The 25655-nt window shown below is 33.6% G+C and overlaps 3 protein-coding genes across 4 annotated transcripts in view; 2 read left to right on the forward strand and 1 right to left on the reverse strand.

Annotated features, from left to right (window-relative positions):
• LOC142342888 (V-type proton ATPase subunit F-like) overlaps positions 1–25655 on the forward strand; it is a 245543-nt gene that overhangs the window by 156421 nt on the left and 63467 nt on the right. The gene's annotated exons all lie outside the window — the stretch shown is intronic.
• Positions 1–25655, forward strand: part of LOC142342887 (uncharacterized) — a 118408-nt gene that overhangs the window by 4233 nt on the left and 88520 nt on the right. The window lies entirely within an intron of this gene.
• On the reverse strand, positions 7522–13092 carry LOC142342302 (organic cation transporter protein-like). The gene is made up of 2 exons (XM_075393591.1): positions 12603–13092; positions 7522–9235 (listed from the first exon to the last, which is right to left on the reverse strand). Exons 1-2 carry the CDS (start codon positions 12783–12785, stop codon positions 7793–7795), a joined length of 1626 nt encoding a protein of 541 aa, XP_075249706.1. The 5' UTR covers positions 12786–13092; the 3' UTR covers positions 7522–7792.

Here is a 25655-nt window from a genome sequence, read left to right on the forward strand (position 1 = left end):
TTCAGCAGTAGCTTAGAAATGAAACTTGAGGTTTCCTTTTCAAATAGAGGTCCTCGGAAGTAGATAATCACAATGTAGGTGTAACGATTAGTTTTAGTTTTGGTATTCAACGAACAAACATTTTTTCTAACAAATAATATATCAAATCGAATAAAACCTCGCTTTTGAAAAGGTGTTAAACTTTGGAAACTGAACAGAAAATCAAAGAATTTTATTTGATTAACAAATAAGAACAAGTACAGAAGTTTTAGTATAATGCAACTTGAAATCGTTGTTGATGAGAATAATTTTTGGGTCAACCAAACAGTTCCGAGTGACAAACTTTATTCAAACATTTTTGTATGAGAAACAAATCATGAAACTACCTACTGTCAATTGGGCGCATATAGAAGTTTTAAAGCTTCTTTAAAACGTCAAGTGGTTTGTTAAGCAACCAAAACAATTAAAAAGTCCTCTATGAACTGCCAAATTAAATAAAAATAATAGGAAACAATTGTAGACCTATTTTCATTTTTGTTTCAGGCAGACTTTACTACTCAGAAGAGCGAAAGGCAACAAAACAGCAAAAAAAACCGTTAGAACAAAAAAATCACTAATAACTTTTGAAAACAATTTTATGTTGTCATTAAACCAATAGCTAAGGATTCAAACCACAAAAGTCTTTTCTTTAACGAATGTAATCAATGAGATAGATCACATTCAAACTGTGACAAAAATACAAAACCAACATCTCTGGTCGAAACTAAAACCCTTTTCAACTTTTTTTACTAGAACGATTAGTTAAATAATCAACACCATAAGTTACAAACTGTAAAGTTCTTTATATTCATTGAGAACTGGTGAGCAACTTAATATGATTTTCCAGCAATGGTAATCAGGGACAATACAATGCAGAGGTAACAATAAACTTTTTAAGAGTACTTTAATGAAGTCTTGTCGTTGTCAATTCAAAAATATCATTAAAAGCCCACAAACGAGCACAGATCTCATTTAGCACACTCATTAAAAAATGAAACAAAATCAAAATTCTACAAAAAAGTGAAAACAAAAATGGGTCCAAAAATTGAAAATTCTAGATTGAAATTGAAACTTGCTTTTCTTTAAAAAACCACCATGAAAAGCGACAAGTCTACTCGAAATCGCTTCTGGAATGCTGAAGGCCATTAATCCTAAAATGTTAATATAATTGGACAGAGAAGAACAAACACTTTTAAAAAATTCTGTAAATATGAACGAAATCATTTGAAACGTTGGTAACTCCTCAAAAAAACAAAATTGTGGATCACACTCTGCGTTTAGCGGGCTTTTTTGTAATACCAATCACAACGCTCTACGGTAAATATATCGATCGACCAAAATTGATTGACCAAAATACAAAACCCCATTAAGGTATAAAGCTCCTCCCTCCCACTAAAGTGCGGTCGGAACAATATTTTTACGTAAATTGTCACTCTTTTTGTTTAAATTGCTCTAGAAAACCAAAAAAAAACAACTGAAAAGCCGCCACTGTGATTCCAGGGTGAGCACCTAGAATCTAAGGTGATTTTTTGTTTTCAATATCTATTTTCGATGCCTATTCAGACTTTGGTATGGTCAACAAAATTCCTGTGCGCAAAGTGCCCTCGAAAAAATTCTTCTGATCAGACTCAAATTTGATCAAAATTTAAAATCAGATCAAATTGCGAGTGAATCTGATCCAAGTGCCATTGATTTGTTTTGTATTAAATCCACTCGTACACCCCTTCTGGTAAACCCCTTCTAAAAAACCCTTTCTAGAAAAGCCTTCTAGCATAGCGCTGAACGTTGACAAGTCTATTAATTTCGCTATAAAACATTTATTCGTTAGAAGATAACGCTCTCATCAAAATTTTCAACTGGAAAAAGTCAAATTCAAAACGTTCACTGTCAAGTTTATAGCACAGGCATTTATTTAAATTGTTTTTCATTGGCATGCTAATAGAAAACAAATTAAATAACTGTTTGCATGTGTCACTGACTGAATAGCTCAGATTAGACAGTTATGAATATATATATATATATATATATATATATATATATAAATACATAAATATATATATATATATATATATATTATATATATATATATGATATATACATATATAAGTATAGTACCATACATATAATTTATTAATTAATATATATATATATATATATATATATATTATATATATATTTATAGATGATATATATATATATATATTTATATATATATATATATATATATATATATATATATATATATATATAATACATACATACATACATAAATCAATATTAAGTGTTTGCGCTATGATTTGGTTGTGAACTCTTTGAATTCCACTTTCTTCAGTTAGAAATGGTGATGAGAACGTCAACTTTTAGCGAATGAAACTTTTCCAGCGATACTAAGAGATTTGTCGACATTCAGCGCTATGCTCTGTTTTGCAATGTTTTGACGCTTCTGAGCGGATCAAAGACCGTTCTGACTTCAAATGGGTTTGCTGGAAAACAAATACAATGATACTTGTCTGATTCAAGCGCAATTTGATCTGGTTTTAAATTTTGATCAAAATTTTGGTCTAATCAGAAGCTTATTGTCGAGGGCACTTCGCTCACAGCAAATTTTTTTATCATACCTAAGTCTGAATAGGCGAGATTCAAAACTTGCAAGAACCTTGCAAGAATCTTGCAAGAAGTATGTATTCTCGTGCGAGATAGCTTGCAAGATTCTTGCAAGTTTTTAAAGTTTTTAATCACTAGGGAAAAGTTCACCCTGAGTAAAAATTACAATATTTTGAAAAAAAACTGTTCCTACTAGAACATGAATTTTATTGATAAGATCGGGGATCAATGCAGTGCTTATAAAATTTCCAAACTTCGGCTACTGTTCTCTGTTGAATACGAAATACAAAATTCTCCTTCGAAATCTAATTTTAAATAGTTTTGACAGAGATTTTGATATATGAAAGTTAGGTAGCAGGAAATTCAATTGAAAACTTCAAAAAGAGAAACCAACTGCAATTAAACAAAAACCGCGTTTGTTATCAATGATCAAATTTTTTTAAATTAATTGTTTGTGTCTTAAATGCTTTATGTTTTATGCCTAAAAAATTTTTAAATGTAGTTGCTAGGAAGTGTGGGTACAGGTCTTTTATAGAGGCTGACATTTAAATTTATATCCAGAGACAGATCTGTTTTACATATCGCCAATTAGAATCCTTGCCCATTCGACAGGACTTTTGTTCTTCGTTTTGTAACTACTAAACTATATAGAAAGCTGCAAGAAGCGATATACAGTTAAATCTCAATCAGTCTCTGAAGTATTAAAGCACTGTTTAATATTATCAGCACTGCGCTTGACACAACATACTCAGCATACTTTAGTCGTACCTCAGTATCTATCTGACAATCATCTTGGTTTAATTATTAATGAGACCATATTGTTTAAAATTCAACTTTCTGCCCCAATTGAATTGAATGTCAAAGGCACCCGATTATGTAGGATTTTGATAGTAATTAGAACAAAATTACCACTATCTTTTAACTCTACTAAGGAGAAAGAATATGTATATGTTATTAAGGCTGCTCCAAAACTGTTAAATGTTTGATTGGAGCCCAATGGTGAAAACCTACGAACTGATAATAACGTTTTTAAAATTAGCCAAAAAAGGCACGCGAATAGAAGTTTGAATTACGAACTTCGATGACATGGAAAAGGCTTGGGATCTGGTCAATAAAACAGACAATTGTTACTTCTTCAGTAGCCCCCATAAAGTCGCCAACGATTTTTCGTCACGATCTGCACACCAAAAGAATTTAAATTTCCAGTTGTCTAAAAACTATTTCAAACCGTTTCCAAGGCTGTTGAGATTTATATCCTTTGACAAAAAACGACATTTTGAGTGGTACTGACTATGCTGGTTTGGAGACAGTACAAGTTCTACCACCTAAAAACTAGTTGTTTCCACAATCTTTTAATTGGCTCAACTGTTCTAATAGAGGCTATGAGAAAGATGAAAAATGCGGTCCCTGACTTTTTTACAATTTTCGAACTTTTTTTGAAACACTGCGAAATTGATGACAATCGAAGCTGAAATTGAATATAATAATAAAGCTCGCGGAAATATCTATTCTGTATCAGAAAGCAAGTGGCTTTGCTTATTATACCAACAGTAGCACCAGCAGTTGCATTGAAAAAAAAATGAACGAAAATATTAACTTAACGTCAAACAAAGTGACACCGCAAAACTGTTTAAAGAAACTTCAAAAATACGTATGATAAACCTATTTTGTTTTCTTTCTGGTACATTTTGGAAAATGAAGGATAAACATTAAGTGATCACGAAAATTGGATTTTCATTCTGAGTTTTTGTTTGCTTACCGTAAATCTGAAGAAATAGAACGTATTAGAACTATAATTTAAAAAGTTGGCTCGGTAATTTGCGTTCGCGCATAAAGTTCCGACACTGCTCATCCACATTTTTGGTATCAAATGAGGAACAGATAGAAAACCCCAAAAATTCAAGTATTTTTCGAAAAAAAATGTGAATGAACGAAGATCAACTCCGACAAAAATAACTCATTGGAGTAAAAAATGCCGCATTAAATTGATGAGATCAGTCATTATTAGGAAAGCAAGTCAATACGAGCAACAAAATCAAGCAACAATGACAACAAATATTAATTACCTCCAAAACTTTATGTCCATTTAAAAAAAGTTTCTGACAACCTCAAAAGAGCGTCGGATAAAACTGAAAAAAGACAAAAAAATAAATTCTATTTCACTAGAAAACATATGGGACCACTTTTTAAAAAGGCTCTGTAACAATTAGACAAAAAAACAGCAAAGAAAAAAGTGGCTTATATTTTTTAAAAACAATTAATTTCAAAGGAAAGAAAAACATTAGATGGCAAATGAAAACGTCCAACATGTTTAAAAATAGAAACGTCTTTATAGGAGGATATTATGACATGTCATTATTCAATTTTTTATGCTGTTACAAAAAGAAAAACAAAAAGAGACAACAAAATATATTCAAATAAAATTTGCGAGAAAACGCTGTCTAAGCCGAAAAGCCATATTTGGCCCCTCAAAATATGTTCAAATGAGCATTCCTCAAACGCTAAAAATTTGGTATAGGCCTACTTTTTAATAAGAATAGGTAACAAGTAGACCAAAAGAGAAAAAAGGCAAAATTAATTAACTATTTTGTTTTTTTTTTCAAAAACAATTATTTTCAAAGTCATGAAGACCGTCAGCTACAATATGAAATAATTAAATAGGTTCGCCTATTCTTCCAAAGAAAGCTCTTGAGACCAATAATTATTCAGAAATTGTCTTACGTCTACAAAAGGAAAGATAAATATAGACAAAAATTAAAAATCTACTTTTTGTGCAAAAAAACACCTGCTGAAGCCAGTGATTTCATAATGAATTCTTAAAAAATGTCCGATTTTGTACACTTGCACCCTTACATGTCATCAAAAATATCATTTGGACCTTTAATTAAGGAGACTAAGTACCAAATAGTTAAAAAAGAAAACACATGCCAAGTTAAACAGCGTTAAATAGTTTTTTTTTATATTTGACAACAATTGTTTCGAAGTCCTGAAAGCCAACAGCTATCTATTCAAATGAAAATAAACGCTCATTTACTCATTTATGAAATAAGAATGAGATCTGTCGTTTACCAGGTAATTTCATACGACTAAAACGACACATTAAGAACGACAGTTAAAGACTATTGTAAAAAATTCCATTACATTCTGCGAGAAAGGGGTGTCGAAGCTGTTAAAACTATAATTTGTGCCTTTCAAGACTTTAAATTGTTCAATTGGGCTCTATTTTGAAAGCCAATAATGTAATATATTAACTGCCAACAACGTGATAAAGTGACAAAACGAGAAAAAAAACGTGAGAAACGGGCCAGTACCTAAAAATGAAAAAATGAAATCTAGTAGTATCAAAGCCAGAAAAGCATAACCTAACGTTTAAAAAGGCAAAAAAAATTACAATTCCGTAGAAAAAAACAAGACGAAGAAGCATTCTTTCCTTGCTGACATTAAGCTACCAGTTGACCAAATTAAAAGAAAAGTAGTTAAGAAGGTCAATAAGCCATTGTTTATTTAAAAAGCAAACTTTTTAAAAGTCAAAACGACCATAACTAACGAGACTAATTAACAAATAAAAACAACAGTCAAAAGCGATTGCGAAAAAGTTCAATTACAATCTTTGAGAAAGGGGTGTCGAAGCTGTTATACCTATACTTTGTGCCTTTCAAGACTTTTAATTGTTCAATTGTGCCCTATTTTGAAAGCCAATAATGTAATATATTAACTGTCAACAACTTGATATTGTGATCAAACGAGAAAAAAAATGTGAGAAATGTGTCAGTACCTAAAATTGAAAACAATGAAATCTAGTAGTATCAAAGCCAGAAAACCATAACATAACGCTCAAAAACGCAAAAAATTTAAATTCCGTAGAAAAAACAAGACCAAGAAGCATTCTTTCTTTGCTGACATTAAACTACAATTTGATCAAATAAAAAAACTAGTGAGAGATTCAATAAAACATTGTTTATTTGAAAAGCAAACTTTTTTAAAAGTCAAAATGACCATAATCTTTCGAGTAAAAAATAGATATATTAGTTTAAAACTATTTGTGAAAGCATTTGGACCTATCAACAGTGAACTTTGATGTGAGTTGCTCTGTTCTTTAAATAACTCTGTTGTTTAATTAACATCAATTTTTTTTTCAAAAAAAGACCGACTGATTAAAATCCGAATTACTTTTTCGATTGTAACAGTCCAGTGGAGATAATTTTATACACACCAAGATTGTTTCTCGATCAATAAAAGCATATAAAATGCAGCTGGAGGCAAAAACGACACTACATCTGTTTTTTTCAGAGGATTTGGCTTGATAATTCATAATAAAACCAGATTCTTCAAATATCAAAAGTCTTGAAAATAGAGCAATTTGTCAGTTTCAAAGGTGGAGAATTGTGTCTTATGCCGGTCAAATCAAACAAACTCAAGCTGTTTCAACATTCCAAGGAACTGATGAAATGCTGTTCATATAATGATAAAGCAAGGCCAGTCAATATGACCAAGATACTAGTTCTCGACTGTGCAGGGCAGCACATAGCAGTAATCTGGTCCCTTCTCACTATATTCGCAGTCAAACTCAGAAGCGTCCTCAAGTATGAAATGTAATCTCAAAAATTTTGTGAGATTTGAAGTAATTAAATCATAAAAGCTATGAAGAATGTAGTCAGAAAGCTCTTTTAGATTCAGTTAGTCCATGGTTTGTAGATATTATTGGAATTTGTTCAACATTTATTTGGTAAAATTGAGTGTCCAACCATTTTGTCTGCCTTTGTCTGGTATTAATTGTATGTCCACCCCCTCCAACAAATTTTTAGGAGTTAATTCAATATTTTTTATTATTTGTGGAAGCACATTACCGAGCATCCACCTTTTTTCTAAACAGGAACAAAAACTATTTTTAAGTTTTTGAGAAATGAACCTTTGAAAAAGCCTTTGCAAAAAAAATGAGATTTATTTTTAAAAAATGCTTTGTACTATGACGAAGGCAGACAAGATATTACTCGTTACTCCGTGCTAACTCGATATCTCAAAACGATTAATATGATGGTAACTATTACTCTCTGGGTAATGTATGCAAGTTACATTTCAGTGTGTCAGTGTCGGAATTTCGCAGTATTTTCTACATTTGTGGTGGTGCACTTGTTAAACAAGTGGTACACTTGCACGTCGCAAGGTCTTATTAAAACACATTCTCAACCGCTCTCGCTTCTGTTCTTTGTTCATGCTCATTTTGCAGCCTTGATTTATTTGTACCAAAATCATTTCCTTCTTCTAAAGTGTTGGGTAATTTCTGACCCCGTGACTCCGGTAAAAATACACTGCAAATGATTACAAAAAATGCAAGACAACTGTAGAATATGAGTGGAGCGGCTGAACCAAAAACGGCCAGATTCCCCACGAATGGCAAAGCCATTCCAGTTATTCGAGCCATCGAAGATGCCAAGCCAATTCCTGATGTTCTAATTACGGTCGGCATCAGATCCGAAGTCCATAAATAACATAAAACAAAGAAAAACTCTAAACTAATTTTAGCCGAGAAAGTTATAACCAGAATTATAAACTTTTTAGATAAAGGAATGAACACACATGCTAGGTAACAAGCACCTGCAAATTTTAAATTAGCGATTGCCAAAGTTTTTCTTCCCGCAAAGTTAAGAAGAAAAAGACCGAAAATTCCGCCTATAAGACCTGCAAAACCTTGAGTTAATACAAAAACGTACACATTTTGATGGAACATTTCAGCACCAAACGATAATCCGTAATATAAAGTGTTCACACAAACCCAGTGCATTGCCAAAAATACAAGCCGCACCGCAAGTCGAGGATAATTGCGAATGTCAAGAATGGAATAATTTTTATCGTTCCCGTGCTCATTTTTAGGCAATTTCGAGTCTTGTTGAAAATTGGCATTTAAGCAGAACACATTTTTGAAGTCTGTAACAATTCGATCCGCGAACTTTTCTTTCTGTTTTCCGATTTTCGAGAGTGAAATCATAAGTTTTTCAGTGTCAGCTGGAATTTCTTCATTTTGAAGCTTGGCAGATTTTTTCATGATTTCGTAGACTTCGCCGAAGCGTCTTTGCGACCATAACCATCTCGGACTTTCGTCGTTAAACAGTGATAGAATGAAACATAAAAATGCAATAACGGAGATTGAAATTAACAGATGTCGCCAATTCGGGAAAACGTAAGCTAATGGAGAGCATAAACCAACCGATGCCGAAAATATGCAATTTAGAATTCCCACCGACACGTGACGAAATTTTGCTCTACCTGTTTCGGCATTATACGCACAGGCACTCACCCACGTACTCATACACAACGCGCTTAGTAAACACCAGCAAAAAAGATTGACAAACAACGAATTTGTAACACCCATAATAACCCCAAGAATCGTGTTTAAAAAGTGGGCGATTGACAACCATTTTGCCCGGCCCAGTTTGTCGCTTAGATAGCCCCCAATTATAGATCCCAGGCACAGTCCTAGGAAGTATAAACTACCGTGTAATTGAATGTAAAGTTCTTTGTCACATACAAGGTTGTATGACTCCTGCAAGGAAGTTGGTACATCCAGGGTCGTGTAGTTGAATGACCAATCAGAGCAGCTGCCGTCACATGCATCCTACAAAACGTTTTTATGCTTCGAACTATGATTTTGAACAGACATCACATTGTACAAAAAATAATCAAACATCAATAAGCTCTCTCTTATTGAAAACATAAACCTAGAAGTAATTGTTTAATAAACCTTCTTATTTTTTTTCGGCAGTTGATAAAAAGATGAAACGTGCCAAGAGTGCAGCCTTAATTATAAATGATCGAAGAATTATCTATCACAGTTTGAAAAGACTCAACTCTTCTGAGAGTTTGACCAAATCAGCTTATATCTAGCAGTTTCCATAAATTCCTGACACTATTCTCACACTTTCAGCAGTTCAATTACAAATTTTGTGCACATTCACAACTTTCCGTTGCATAAAATCCATCATTTCCTGGCCGAAAAGTAATTTTTCAGAGAATGCTTAACTTTGACTCTCTATTAGTTTATGAAGGAACTTAGTGGAGATTGTGAAAGTTTAGTAAAAATTATTTTGAAAATAGCTCTAGAGATATTCGTTTTTGAGTTCTCGAATTGCTCAATTTATGTTACAATTGTACTGAGTTGTTGTCTAGTTTTTGTAAGAGTTTTCGGATATCATGCAACATAGGTGCTGAAAGAGCTGAAATAAAACTTTTTTAAAATGCGGTAAACTTTGAAGTTTTTCATAAAACTGTTTTTCAAAAAAAGCAATTGACTGGTATAACGATTTACTTCTCGCCTTGAAGCGGAATATCCCTAAAAGGCGGGCTCTAAAGTTGCGCAACAATTATGGAAAAAAAATCAGCTGAGTATGCTAATTTCGCAGTGTTAAATTTACCTAAGAAATTGAATCAGATATTTTTTCTGAAATTTGAGCAATATTTTTTTCGGAACAGTTTTTTTTAATAAATTGTCATGTGCTGAAAATAATTTCATTCAGCGCATAGAACTAAAAATCAATACATTCAGCACATTTTTTCATAATTTTAACACATTCAGCGCATTTTTAGGATTTTTGGACACATAATTCATGTCCGATTGACCACCGTTGAGCAATAAGTATGCTCTGAGCAGAGAGAAAAGATATTCCTATATGCACACTAATATAGCAGAGCGATTTACCGTTTACAAAATGGGAAGTTGTTGTTCAATTTTTTTTATTTGATTAATTCAAGTATCAAAAAAGAACAATTATATTTAACTCCTCACCCGGGCTTGACAGTAATGTGGCATCTCGAATCTGAAGAATGAAGGAAGTATGACAAAAATGTATAAAAATATTGTGACAACAGAACATATGGTCAACCTTAGAAGCTGCCATCTATGCGCAGAAAGGTTCTCCGTAAACAAATTCTCGAAGGGGGATATCTGAAGTTACTTTGTTGAAAACTTGGTCTAGGTGTACCATTTTTTTTGCTTCGGAAGTTTTTTGAAGGTAATGAAAGCAATCAGGTTTTAAAATATTCGTCAGATATTAGAACTGGCATCTTCTGTTGCCGAGAATTTGTCAAATGAAAACAGTTGTTTCTCATTTGAACAGCGAAATTGGCACCTCTTGATGCTCTACTTTGCCAATTGGCATGAGCAGATTTAAGTGTGTTAAAATTCGTCACTGGAGAGTAATCTAGCAGAAATATCATTAAGTTCTTTCTAATTGCAAAACAGAAAACCCAAAAATAATTTTTTTATGATTTTATATTTTATTTTGGCAATTAATAAACAGATAAAATGCGCCAAAAGTAACCACAGTTTCCAATGACCAGAAAAAATGCGAAAATTGATCTATGAAGGTTTGACTAGACTCAGTGGTGAGGAACGCTTGACAACTGAATAAATTTTGGTCAACTTTTTAGTTAAAAACCGGTAATAGAGCAGAAAATTAAGGAAATTCAATTGACAATTCGATTACAACTTTTCTTGACAAAACGAACAAAATTATCTAGAAATGTGTTTGTAAGTAAAAATGAGCTTCCTGATTAGTGTCAGTTTGCTTAAAAATAAAGAAGAAAGGAGATAAGACTTCAAAGACAAAGGAAAAAAGAGACATCGATTGAAAAATTTAAGAAAAATATGAAGAAAATAGATTGCTATGGTGGACGTAGAAATGGAAATCTAATTCAATAGAATCTCGAGCGTAGAATTTTGATGAAACGAGATTTTTTGGGGGTTGGATAGCGTCATACAGAAAAATTTAGTCAAAAGAGAAATGAATAGAAAATTTTGAACTGGCATTTAATTTCACAGTAAAAAGCCTCGAATTGGAATTTTTTGCAGGTTTCTTGATGTTTTCCGTGTTGTTTTTAGTCTTACATTGATTCCGTATTGAAAAGTGCAAGTTTTTTGTGTTGATGCTGCAATGCTTTCGTGATTATCAAAAGAAAAATATATTTGTGATTAGTTATAAATTTCGACTCTCATAAAATTTCCTGATCTTTTTTGTTTGTTGAGAAAGTTTTATCTTCTTTTTTTTGTTGTCATTTCTTTTATTTATTTTATTTTGTTGGTTCTGTTAAAATTTTCTAGGGAATTTTATTTAATATACTCAATTAAATGATTAATTATGCTAATAACCTTCTATTCCTCGTTTTATCTCTGAATGAAGCGGAGTTTCGACTGTTTTTCTGTTTAGAAAGGATGTAATGTATGACTGCTTGTAATGATTTACCTGCTCATTCTCAAACAATTCTTATAGTATCAGCACTGTTCCTAGATTTTTTCCTCAGCCTATATTTGGTTCGGTAAATTCCTGACACTATTCTTACATTTTCAGCAGTTCATATACAAATTTGGTGCACCTTCACAACTTTGCCATTACAAATTTTCCATAATTACCTGACAGAAAATTTTTTTCTGATGATGCTGAATTTTGGCCACCTATTAGTTTATGGAGGAACTTAGCGGAGATTGTGGAAGTTTAGTAAAAATTATTTTGAAAATAGCTCTAGAGATATTCGTTTTTGAGTTCTCACATTGTTGAATTTATGTTACAAATGTTCTGAAAGGTTGTCTAATTCTTGTAAGAGTTCTCGGATATCATGTATCGTAGGCGCTGAAAGCGCTGAAACATCTTTTTTAAAGAGTCGTAAATTTTGGTGGTTTTTTTAAAGTTGCCCATCAATTATGGAAAAAGATGAGCAGAATATGCTGTTTTTGCAGTGTTGAAAATATGAAGGGAATTAAATGAATTGACAAGTTCATCGTACTTCCTCGCGTCCTCTGAGTCCGAGCTGATGTCTGACCGCCCTCGAACATTATACATGCTCTGATCAGAGAACAAGATATATGTACATGCACGCTAATGCAGAAGAATTTACCAATTAAAAATGGGAAGTTTTTGATAAATTGAGTTGTTTAAACAAAAAATGTATAGAATTTAACAAAATAAGTACATTTAAGTTAAGCTCCTCACCTGTGTGTTGTCTTGACAGTAGTATGGCACCTCAAATCTGAAGAAAGAAGGAGATATGACAAAGATGCCAGAATATATTGTGGCAATAGAACACATTGCAATCATTAGAAGCTGCCATCTATGCGCAAAAGTGTTCTCCGTGAACAAAATGTCAACCGGGGGGATATCTGAAGTTTCGCTCATACTTCGTGAACTTTTTCCCAATCTTGTAAGTCCCCGTTGTTGAAAAATTGGATAACAATGTCGGGGAACCTGTTTCGGAACCTTGTGGAAAGCAATATGTGAACAATCACGTTTCAAAAGCTGATCAAATGACCGAAAAGTGAAAAGTAACTAAAAATAGCATCTTTGAAGATGTTGCATCTGTGCATTTTGTTCATAAGAGATTTTGATTGTCACACTAATCCTCTCTCTGAGTAATCCATAAAGATAACGTGTTGTATTCTACAGAAAGTAATATCTTGAACATATTTAAACAGGCATTCATTGTTGTTGAGAATTGGTCAATTGACAGCAATTGTTTGTCATTTGAATGGATAAATTTCACGCCCCTTGGTACTATACTTTGACATCTGTCATAAGCAGCAATTTAACAGTGTTCAAATTGGTCACTAGAAAGAATTCTATCAAAATATCTCTCAAGGTAAAGTCGTATACAATAAAAGAAAAAAAGATCTTCAAACTCTTCTCGCACCCTTGTTTGCTTTAAACTCTCATTATCTTCTTGAAATGATGCAAGAAGCAGTATATCTCTGCCAATGTTGAGCAAGGCTAGAAAAACTATGATTGTTAAAAGTTGCTATAAGTTCATGATGTGAACACTTCTTCAATAGATTCGTCTGCAGATTTTTTTTCTTTGGAACAGCTAAATAAGATACAATGAATACAAAATATTGCAACATGTTTGTTAGTATTGAAAACCCGATTGTGTGGATTGGACGTCCAAATTATGTACCAGTCAAGATTTGATTGACTATTGATTTGAAATGATGAAAACTTTCCGATTAACCAAGATTGTTTAAAGAGACTGCTAACTTAGGAGATTATCAATTGAGTTTGTTTCTTGAAAAATCATGGCTCGAAATCATTCTGTTGAAAGCTAAGCTTAGAGTTTCAGTAAAATAGCAATCAGTCCAGTGTACGGATTTCTAAATGTGTTTGATAGGAACAGCGTAAAACTTTTTCTCTGGTCACAATTTATCAAATTAATTAATAATTTTTTATACCGACACTAATATGTCGGTGTAAATAACTTTTTAAACCGACACTGATCATTTTGTGCGCTATTAAAGTAGAAAATCGCTCACTCTGATCAGATTGCTATTATTTTGTTCATTTTTGTCAGCACTTTTAGGACTTGATTCCCGGGTTGAGGTGTCACCGCCATTCAACGCAAAATTATCTTTATCGCTCGTAGCGGTGAAATTACAAAATTTTACCAATGAATTTAGCGATAAAATTACATAAAATCACCGCTTTGAAAAAAAGTGTCCCAATTATGTGAGATAAGCGGTGAATGCGGTGAAACTACATAAATTCACCGCTTAAATTAGTGGTAAAATTACACAAATTCACCGCTTAGAAAAAAGTATTAAAATTGTGTGAGATCAGCAGTGAATGTTGTGAAATTACATAAATTCAACACTTAACTTGGTGGTGAAATTGCATAAATTCACCGTCTAACTTAATGGTGAAATATCATAAATTCACCGCTTAAATTAGTGGTAAAATTACACAAATTCACCGCTTAAAAAAAGTGTTAAAATTGTGTGATATCAGCAGTGAATGTTGTGAAATTACATAAATTCAACACTTAACTTGGTGGTGAAATTACATAAATTCACCGTCTAACTTAATGGTGAAATATCATGAATTCACCGCTTAGAAAACGCTTCCAAATGTTTTTCCTCCAACGAAGTTAAGATACATTTATTAAAAGATGCACGGAAAATTTACACACGAATAATCATACATACTTTTCAAACTTTTTTCAAAGCGGCGGATTTAAGTAATTTCACCACTAGACTAAGCGGTGAACTTAATTCTTAAAAAACTTTAAAAAATCCCACATTTCACCGCTAAAATTTGTAAGTTCGCCACTAATCTTACAAAAATTCAACGCGTAGGTTTTACAGAAGGTAAAAGTATTTCAATTTAAATTCAAAACAAATATTCAAGACGTTAGTGAGAGGTGGCGCAGTGGAATAAGAAGTCGGTGGTATGGAGGAGATGAGAGGTTCGAATCCCTGTAACGACCAAAATTTTTAGTAAGCGGTGAAATGTGGTGAAATTTTTACTCTAGCGGTGAAATTACATAATTTCACCGCAAAAATATATACGAAATTTGCAGTTGAAAAAAAAACAACGTTTCACCGCTTTTCTTACATATTTTTCCGAAATTTACTCGACTCCGTTTGCGATTAGAAAAATTCTGGAGAGACCTTCATCTGTATGCCTGAGAACAATCCGAGTATGTATTTGACCCAGCATGATAACACAAAGTTTTTTTTGCAATACCTTGACCCTAAAAAGAACAATGAAAACTCTTTGAGTTGATAAAGGATCACGATGCAATATCACCTCATAGCAGTGAGGATGATTTAATAAATTTGAATCTGTTCTCCGCTTCCTCCCGTTTTTTCAACTAAAAATTTGACTCCTCCGGTGCACGTGCCAATTTTTTGCGCAAAAACCTGCAACATAGCGAAACAAGAGATAGTCATACTGGGGGCGGAAACGGTGTAGACCTCTTTATTTTTGTAAGACTAATTTGATGGGTTTTTTGCGTATAAATTAAAGAGATCGGCCTTTAAAAACAATTGTTGCGGCAACATAATGAAAGCTTCATACAATGTAAGTGGACAAATAAAAAACTGTAAAACAAGTGAAAACAAATTTAATGCAAACACAGCATCTTTAACATGTAGCTCATTGCGCTCTATCCACTACAAGACAGCACCTCATTGATGTTATTTTACCTGTATAAGTGTTAGCTCTGGTCTCCTAAAAATGTTTGCAAAATGTTTGGCAAAAAGTTTTGTATATCTAAATCCATTTGGGTGGTGCCTAAAACACTTCATGGTACCAATTATAATAGTACTGCCATTACATTTTTAAAAAAATTGATTTATTTTATTTCGTTTCCTTTGTTGTAGGGAAGAAACAAATTAAATAAATCGAAACACAATGAAGACTTTAGCAGTATTATTGACCTGGTATTTCAGTTTTTTTCCAAAATTCTGTCTTGTTAAAAAATTTCTTATACGTTCAATTTTAAATTCTAGATTTGCGTTGTGCATGTTGATCTATATAAGAAGGCAACAGGTAGTATTGAAACATGTTGTATTATAAATCATTTGGTTTTTTTTTCGATACTCTCTGCAATTAGTGTAAGTCCTTTGGTCCTAATGTTTTCCATTTGTTAGAAAAGAGAGCTTATCGATTGTTGTTTATAATCTCATAAAAAACGGAATCTTCTACCATTTGCACCTGAAAATCTTGTGCCCAAATTGAGTTTTCTAACAAAAAAATTCGCGAAACATCGAATGACTTATTCATTTTCTACATCTCTTTCAATCGCCGTTTGATCACTTTAAATCAATGGTTATCCATCAATAATAACATTCTTTCATTTTTTTGAAAATCAAATTTATGTCTCATTTTCAATTTTACATTTTTATTACCGACAACTGACTGTCATTGTGTACGCATGAAAACTAAATTTACACTGATTCCGATGAGATTTCAGTCATTTTGGTTATTCTGCGTTTTTTTTTTTTGGATTTGATTGCGTTTTTTTGGATTTAATAAATATCTGGGAGAATTATTTATTAATAACTTCAGTTTTTGGTGGATTTCACAGAATCATATTATTGCAGAAATACTATGTTAATTTAGTGTTTTATGTCTTCTTGTTGCCCCATCTTGATGTATAAGATTTATTTCAGACAAATTTTCTCTAAAACAGGAAAAATGGGCTAAACTTAAAGGCTATGGGCTAATAGTTTAGTTTTGGATGATTATGATAACTTACCTTCATGTATTAGAGTTTTTAAAAGTCACTTTGTGACATTTTTGCAGTACAACAATTAAAATATTGCATTGGTTTATAGATAAGATTTCATAAATTCATCGAAAAATATTAGATTTCAAGCCTTTACATCTTTATATCTGAATGCAGCCGTAAAACGGCTCAAAATGTTTCCTTTTACTTTTTTGAATTCTCCGTTGTCCTAGAGTAAAGTTTGTAATTTTTTCCAGTAAAAAAGAAGAATTGAGTTAAAATTAAGAGCTAAGAAGTTTTTATTACTCATTTCAGATTTTCTTTCCAACATCAAAATTTTTGGAAATCACGTTGAAACATCTTTGCACTGCAACAATAAAAGTTTCATAGAAATACCTTTGAAAAACAACATTTATTATTGACACAAATAATCAAAATAATACAACTAATGACAGCTCTCAGCGTCGTGAAGATACTTCCGTTATCATGAGTTTTTGAATTCTCCAAAACAATTATTGAGACATTTTAAACATGTCAACCATTTTGATGACATTAGTTGTGGAATTTTCCGATTTCAAAATAACCAGACTGTAAAAGAGTGCTGACTTTTTTTAAAAAAGCTCTTTTGTTTTCTTATTTTATTTACAGACCAAAATAATTTCATATTGCAGCTCAATTAATGATAAAACAAATCTTTAACCAAAAACAACAATCAATATCTCAGCCTAAATTAGAATATCAGCGAAAAGCTTATGGTCCATAATAGGCTCACTTCCGTTTTGCTCAACATTTCATAAATTTTTCCATTTTTTACGAGCAAAAATTTTGCTTAATTTTTCGAAAATTTGGCAGATTTTTCTTTTTCAAGAAAAATGGCAAATAAGCTTCTTTGAACACATTGATGTGTAGTTCAGGCCTAAAATCTGCTGACGCTTTTTTCGTTTACACAATTGTAAACTATTTTTACCTTTGTTTCCTATGAACGTATTCTTCAATTGACATATTGCTGATCTTTCGCTAATTTGTATAGGTTTTTGTCCAAAAGGCATCACTTATTTCTTAAATATATAAATAATTTCTGTTGCCGAAAGATTTATTGAGATTCTATTTGAACAAAACAGTTTTTTATTAGCCCCGCAGTGACATCAAGGCCAGTTTTAGTCTCAACGTTGATTTTTGCAACGAGAAAGCGATTTTAATTGTGTTTTAACTCCCTTCTTCAATTAAATTTTTTAAAAAAAAGTATTCCTTGTCCCAATTACGGCCAAGTCTGTTTTCATTTTGTGATTTTAAACTAATCGGGGTTCCATCTAAATTAAAACGAGGTCCAATGATTGGAAATTGTCTTTTCCGAGAAAAGCTCAATGTTTTTATGGCTCCAAAGACCGTGTTCGTAAAATTTTAATGAGTTCTCGTTTCGCCACCATTTGTTAATGTTTTTGAGGTCCTATGATTGTGTCTAAAAAACAAAAGTTAGATTTACTAACTCAAGAGATTTTTAATAAACTATCTGATATCTTCAGTTGATACCTTTTAATGATTTGCTACTATATCTTGATAGTTATCCAAAATGCATCGTTTTTTCATATACTTACTTTTTTGTCGATGAGCAGCCAAATCAATATTATTTCCTGTTTAGTTGTGGAATTTTCCAATTTCAGAATAAACAGACTGTAAAAGGGTGCTGGCTTTTTTTATTAAAAGCCCTCTTGTTTTCTCATTTTATTTACAGGCCAAAATCATTTCAGACTGCAGCTCAGTTAATGAAAAAAAAAAACAAATTTTTAACCCAAAACAACAATCAATATCTCAGCCTAAATTAGAATATCAGCGAAAAGCTTATGGTTCTTTCGACTGCAAAGCTGTGTTTGCCTGAAATTATTTGTGAAATTTTGAGTTGTGCCTGTAGTCCTTCTTAATTTACAGTCTTTTGACTTGAAGTCCATAATTGAAAACCCTATAGGCAGCCAATAGTAGTTTGCCTGGGATTGTCTACATTTTTAGTTGAAAACATTTGATTGGTTTTTACTTTTCATTAAGTTCTTGTTTTTTTCAGGCAATTTTTCTCATTTCTCTCCTAACACAGCCGGAGGTCGAGCTTGCTTCAAGCTTCAAGTGAGTTAGAGTATAGTCCTCTTTGCCATTTTATCATTTGAGTCATGATTTTTCGACCTTAAAACTGAACTTTTTATCACATTTTTTGAAGTGTACCAATAATTGTTTTTTAACATTTTTTCGATTTTTCTCATTACTGAAATATCACATATCAAATCGCTTGCGTTGAAAAACAGCGCAATGGACAGTCGTTAATGTTTTTAGTGAATAGATTACGATATATTGCATTCAACACGTATTCTCGCAAACCGCAAATTTGATTTTTTGAGTTTTACATGAATTTGTTCTTGTTGTATTCGTAATACTTTCTGGACAAACAATTGTCTCAATGAATTGCTCCGAATGCATGAATGAGCTCATTAAACTGTTTCGTGTGTGGGCTAATGGTTTTCATGTCTTTGAAGCTAATTGTTGTCACAAAGTATTAACGTATTCTTTATATTTGTTGAGTTTATGTTTATCTGCCTGTCATTTAATCCCAACAAAGCCATGCCATGTAGTTTTTGGTTAGAAAAAGTCAATTTGTTCATTTTAAGTTTTATCTGGTGCTGTTTTGACTTTGTTATTAAGCTGTTTTTTTTTTAAAAAAAAAGACATTGTATTTTGGTCTTCATTTTGGTTTAATTTTTTTATAATTTGATTTTGTTGCCTGTCTTGTCTCCTCGTCCTTCATAGCACGTATCATCGAGACTTCATCATCATCACCCATTCTCTAAAACGGTTGCACCAAATGTTTTCGAACCATATATGTGTTTTTGAGATCTCTCTTTTTCTTTGTCTGTGAAAAAGGACTTACTTGAAAAAGCAGAAACGAGACTCAGATTGTCAAAATCTGGCCTACAATATGTCCTTTTTTGCAATGCAATCTATTATGGAGCCGCATGTCTGCTCATTGCTGAAGACTAACTGATAGAAAAACCGACAAAGAAAGAAACGTCTAAGCCCCAGTATATTTTGGACTGCAACTTCAGCACGACAGCAAAGCTGAAGTTTTGTTACTATTACAAAGATTTCCTGGCTCTCTAATTCACATCAGACTAGTTTTCTCACTAATTCTGGACAAACAGCCACCCATTTTTTTCTAACAGTTATTTGAAGTCTAACACATCTTTTCCAATCAAAAACAATTCCGCTATCATTGTGGAACTTTTTGGACAAAAAATTTTGACTCAACACAGTTATTGCAAAAATCTCTGGAAACGCAATCTGTTCGGCAGACTTCCTGTCACACGTACAAATAGATAAAGCCACGAGCCTGTCCTTATAGGTAACAGACAAAGCTCCAGTTCGTAAAATGTTGAGTCCGAAGCAAAATTGCCGGCAATTTCAAAAACGAAAAAAATTTCAATCATTTGAATATCTTTTCTCGAACCTAGACGCGCAATATTAACATCCGATCACCACTACAAGTACATCGGCTCTACGATGTGAATTTTGGAATGATTTAACTGACAGGCATCATACATTAGAATTGGAAAGTGTGCAGTCAGAATATCAAGAAATCATAAGAGAGCAAGCAATTGAATGGAGTTACAATGCCCCCAAAAGTGACTTGAAAGATACATCCAGAAGTATGCTAAGCAATTTGACGTTTGCAACTTGAATATAAAATTTCTTACAGACAACTCTTTGAAGACTCCGGTAAACATTTTTTGAAGAAATACTGCCTACCAAAACACCTCTGGAAGGAAGTAAATTACAGTTTTAACAATTCACCAACACGACGGCATATGGGAATATTCGGAACAAAACAAAAATTTTGGATACATTTTCTTTACCCTGGTTCTAACGAAATTTTCCAACAATTTCATCAAACCTCGCATGACATGGTTACAGCTCAAGCAAACCGCGAACTTGCAATTACGTTCAGCATTACAGCCAGTACCGTCACTACATTACTTTCCCGGAGAAATATTGCAAATCGACTTTGTCGAAAGAAAACCCAATTTACAAAATTGTTCTTAGTGCTTATAGTTCTTATTGATGAGTTTATAATTGATTTAACTGCAATACCACTAAAAATGGTAAGGCCGATACAATTTTCACAGAGTTTGTGAAGATTTTTTTCTATCACAGCTATTTGTCAAGTACATTTTTGAGCTATCAAGGAACAAACTTCCATTCAAAACTAATGGCCGAAACACCGAAAATACTGGAAGTTGAATTACAACTTGCCACACTGAAACACCCTCAGACAATCCGATTATTAAAGCGCTCACTTGCAGCATATAAACGGACACTAACGCTGAATTAAAACGAACAAAAGTACGATTGGCAGTTTTATAAATAACACATCGTATCGTTCGTCATATAAGTGTTGTTGAAACACTCTATTTCATGAACGTAAACCATTTAAATTCTTTGATCTCCAACTTTTTATCAGAGCAATTCAAGATTTTTGAGCATTTTCAGCTTATGTCTTGGAACTACAAGATGCAAAGCTGAAAAACTTTTGGAGAAACAGAAAAATGCTTTTGGATTGTTATCAACAATTCAGAAGGTACATTGATCAAAACGCACAACCAAAGCAACTAAAAATGCATGCAAGTGGCCTACATTTGAATTCTCAGTTGAAAAGAAAAAACTATTTTATCCAGAAAACAGAACAAACATGGCCCCCACTCTGTAGATTTGAAAATGTCTTGACACATTCAATTTATATCTGAAGAAAAACAAGAACAAACTATACTCAATGTGTTCATCAGATCTGTTGTAGGCCTGTCAAAACCACCAGAGCACATACAAGTAATTGACCAGGCAAAGTCTGAACCAGATTCTCAAGAACAGCGACCAGAAATGACAGCAATCTTTGAGTGTATTCCAAATTTATTAGTAGAGGACCCATGTTCGGCAAACTGTAACATCAAAGTCGTCACAAATACGAATCAAAGTAATTTAACTGCTCCTCTAAATGAAACCCCCCGCAACACCATCCGTAGCCCTTCTAACTCCGATAACGCTAGTAATACCATCATTACCAGCAATACCACTAGTGCAAATCAGAAAGTCCGTACCAGCAGTTTTGCCCACAATTTTACAAGAAACTTCAATCCGAGTCAACCTTTGGATAGCTCTAACATCATTGCAGCACCCGAAGACTTCCAGTGTCCTGAAAACCCCCTGTTTCCCCAGGTATAGGTAGGACCGGGAGCCCAGGCAGTTTTGTCAGCGCCGGGGGCGCAGGTGAAAATGCGAGCTCAGTTTCTACTGCCAGTTCCTTAGGTACAGGTAGGGCCGGGGGTCAGGTAGTCTTGTCAGCGCCGGGGGCTCAGGTGAAAATGCGAGCTCAGTTTCTATTACCAACTCCTCAAGTATAGGTAGGGCCGGGGGCCTAGGATGTCTTGTCAGCGTAGATGCTGTTGTGGTCTCAAAGGATGATGTCAGCCATGGTATAGCTTGGGCCGCGGGCCCTGGGGATCAGCTTTACATCGTGTCTATCGGGAATACATACAACTCTAGCGAAACAGTACATCAATTCAACAAAGATTAAAACAGAGAAAGGAAATGTCTCGTTAACGCTTATGGAGCAGCCACTAAAGGGAGACACAGAAAACGAAAGTTTCCTAGAAGCAGCAGTCTCAACAGCCTTTTACAATTTTTTGATGAAGAAAATAGGATTATTCGAGTTGGAAGACGCCTAGCCAATTCACCTTACACAACAGATCGAAAAATTCCAGTTCTTATTCCAAGAAAATCGCCAATGGCTGAAATGCTTATTCGAGAACCACACAAAAACAATCTTCACGGAGGACCTCAACTGACGTTATACAGGATTTGACGAATAATTTGGATACCTGGAGGGCTTTTTGAAGTGAAAGTTGTCTAATACAGATGCAAGCCATGTATCCGTTTTGATGCCAAATTGTTACAACATCAGATGGGAGATTTACCTCCAGAACGAGTAGTGCCGTCATTTGCGTTCAGTCATTGAGGACTCGAACACTGTAGACAATTCTACATAAAAATTGGAACTCGGACGCTTTTGAAAACATACATTGCAGTACGAAGGCAGTTCACATAGAGCCAGTTATGTCTCTGACCAAGGACGACTGCTTTGAAGCCATCAAAAGATTTGTATCTCGTCGAAGTATTCCTGATAAAATATGCAGCGACAACTCAACAACTTTCATTGGGACCAAGGGAGAGTTGGAGTTTCGACAAGCCTTAGCTACTCACGAGTTTGAAGATTCGATATCAACATTCGGCAAGGAGAACAATATTACTTGGCCTACTATTCCGCCGAGAACACCAAATTATGGACGACTATGGGAGGCCGCTGTCAAATCTTTGAAACATCACATGTACCGCAGCATTGGAAGAACAAAACTGTTTTTTGAAGACTTCACAGCACTGTTGGCACAAATTGAAGCAATCTCAAATTGAAGGCCTATTACGTCCCTTTCAAATGATCCCAATGATGCCTTAGCACTTACACCAAGACGCTTTTTGATAGGACGACCAATCACAGCATTGCTTTAACCAAGAACAACAGGAAAAAAAAACAATTTCTTTGACACGGCAGAAGAAGAGGATAGACAATCTTATGAGGGACTTTTGGAAGAAGTAGTCAACAGATTATTTGTCAAATTTACAACGGAAAAAATGGCAAACGGTAAAAACAAATATTGAGATCAATCATGTAGTAACAATCAAGGAAGAGAACATACCACCCACTCTGGGGCCAATGGGACGAATAACAAAAGTCTTTGATGGAAATGATAAAATAGTTCAAGTTGTTGAATTCAAGACATCATCTGGACTATTTATACAACCAGTCAACAAGCTTTAATTGTTAATGAAAAACGATATAGACGTGCCGTCATTAAGATCTGACAAGGAAAATAACACAGATGAAGAATGAACAGCAGAGGATACAGATGAGGAATGACAGCAAGGAAATGTAAATTACAACAATAAAAAACCGGCAAACAAAAACTGATTGATTTTCAAGAGTATTAATAAACTTTTGACGGGTTGCTGAGAAATACTGTTTTACCGCAATTGACAACTTAACCAGAAAGCAAGTTTCATTGATATATTAAAAAAGTTGAACCTGTTCAAGGAAGCCGGTATGTTACGATTTACAATAGCCTTTGATACAATGACCTTCAATGCAATCCGAGCAAGATGAGGAAAACAATGATAATAAACCACGTGCTGAAACGAAATATTCATATTTTCAAAAGATATTATCACATTCATTTGATCTTTTCGAGCTTGAGATTCTTAAGCATAAAGCGTTATCATAAAGCATTTCTAAGCAAGGGATTCAATTAATGTTGCACCGCAACACCCTAGAAGCACTGAACCAGAGAAAAAGACAGGAAATGAACAAGAAAAGAAATAACAACTACCAGGACAAAGCGCTCGAAACAATTAAAACAGAACTAACTTTGCAAAAAATGCCAGGAGTGAGGAAATTCGAAAGATGAGACTCCAGAAGAAGACGAATTATCAATTAACTGAAAAATCGTCACAGAGATCAAGAAAACACCAATATCCATCTTGGGAAATATAACTAGATCAATTGAGATCCAGTTCTAAACGATTTCAACAATGACCAAAGAACGATAATGGAAAAGTAACCCAAAGCCAACAGACGGCCTATCAAACAAAGATCACATTGCAATTTTGGAAAAATATGTTATTTTGCAGTTTTTATATCATCCAATACGAGAAGAACACTCACCAGGAAATTGCCTATGGTTACCCAAAAACACCGCAAGAATTGTTTCAAAAATTAACAGCTGGCTCAGTTTTTCATTTTATGTCATCACTTCAAATAGTTAGATCTTCAGTTTCGTCACAGAAGAACACTACTACAATAAACCCACGTAAAGCTCTCTATCAATCGCTCTCTACACTTTACGTGCTGCCATACTGCAATACAAGATACGCTCAAAAAGTCAAAAATGGGATGTGGCTTTGATCGATTTTGTGAAAAATGCGTTATAGGACAAATAATTTAAGTTCATTATGATCTACCTCTTCACATTCGTTTGTAGAATTAAATCTAAACCCTTTTGTTAGGACAGAATGACTAATTAACCATTTGAAACATATGTTTAAGTACAAAAACATCAGAAACGAGGCTAAAAAGTTCAGAAATTAAGAAAAATGCGAACTGTGCATTTGGTTTATCTACAATGTTTCAAAAACTCAAAAACAGACCCACGTTAGAGTCGACTCCACATCCTCTCATATCCTCATGTGTTGCCATTGATGCTTTGAACCAACAGTTTTGGGTAGTTTACGTTACATTGAAAAACATAAATTTTCTCCAGAAATAATCAAAACTTCAATACACGAAAGCAACCCTCGCAAAAATTGTCAATTTAGAGCCATGGGAAACGCCTTAAGATGCCAAAAATTATTTTTCTGGCATACCAGGGATAGATATAGGGCCCCCAGGTACCCTACAATCAAGTCTGATTTTAAATGACAAAGAGTACTTGAGTCATGATATCACCGATAATAGACCCCCCTAAAGAACAGAGTTGACAAGAACAATCTAGATTGCTCAAAATTTAACCCAGATGTAGCTCTATACATTTCAAAATTGGAAGAACACAATTGGCAACTTGTTGCGATTTGTGAGCACTCAATTTAGGTTGAATAAATTTAACCGAAATTTAGCAATTTAATGTGTAACAATTTTATCTGTAGCGGTTCAGAATTGAAACTCAAATAACTAAAATACTAGAGACAATATTGAATATCCGGGATCTTGGGCTACATATCAACATATGACCTCTAATTTGCACCTCTACCGAGCTCTCTAGCATGAGTGAAAATTTGGAGAACTCATGGAAAGCTTTGTCAGATTTCACTAATTGAAGTTTGAAAAAGCGAAAAAAATCCCCAACTCATATTTTTCAGCAAAGCCCTGCTAAATTTTATTATAAACCAACAGTTTTTCGCCAAAATATCAACAC

The sequence above is a fragment of the Convolutriloba macropyga genome, chromosome 7, assembly GCF_964194025.1.
Source record: "Convolutriloba macropyga chromosome 7, txConMacr16.3, whole genome shotgun sequence".
Lineage (NCBI taxonomy): Eukaryota > Metazoa > Xenacoelomorpha > Acoela > Convolutidae > Convolutriloba > Convolutriloba macropyga.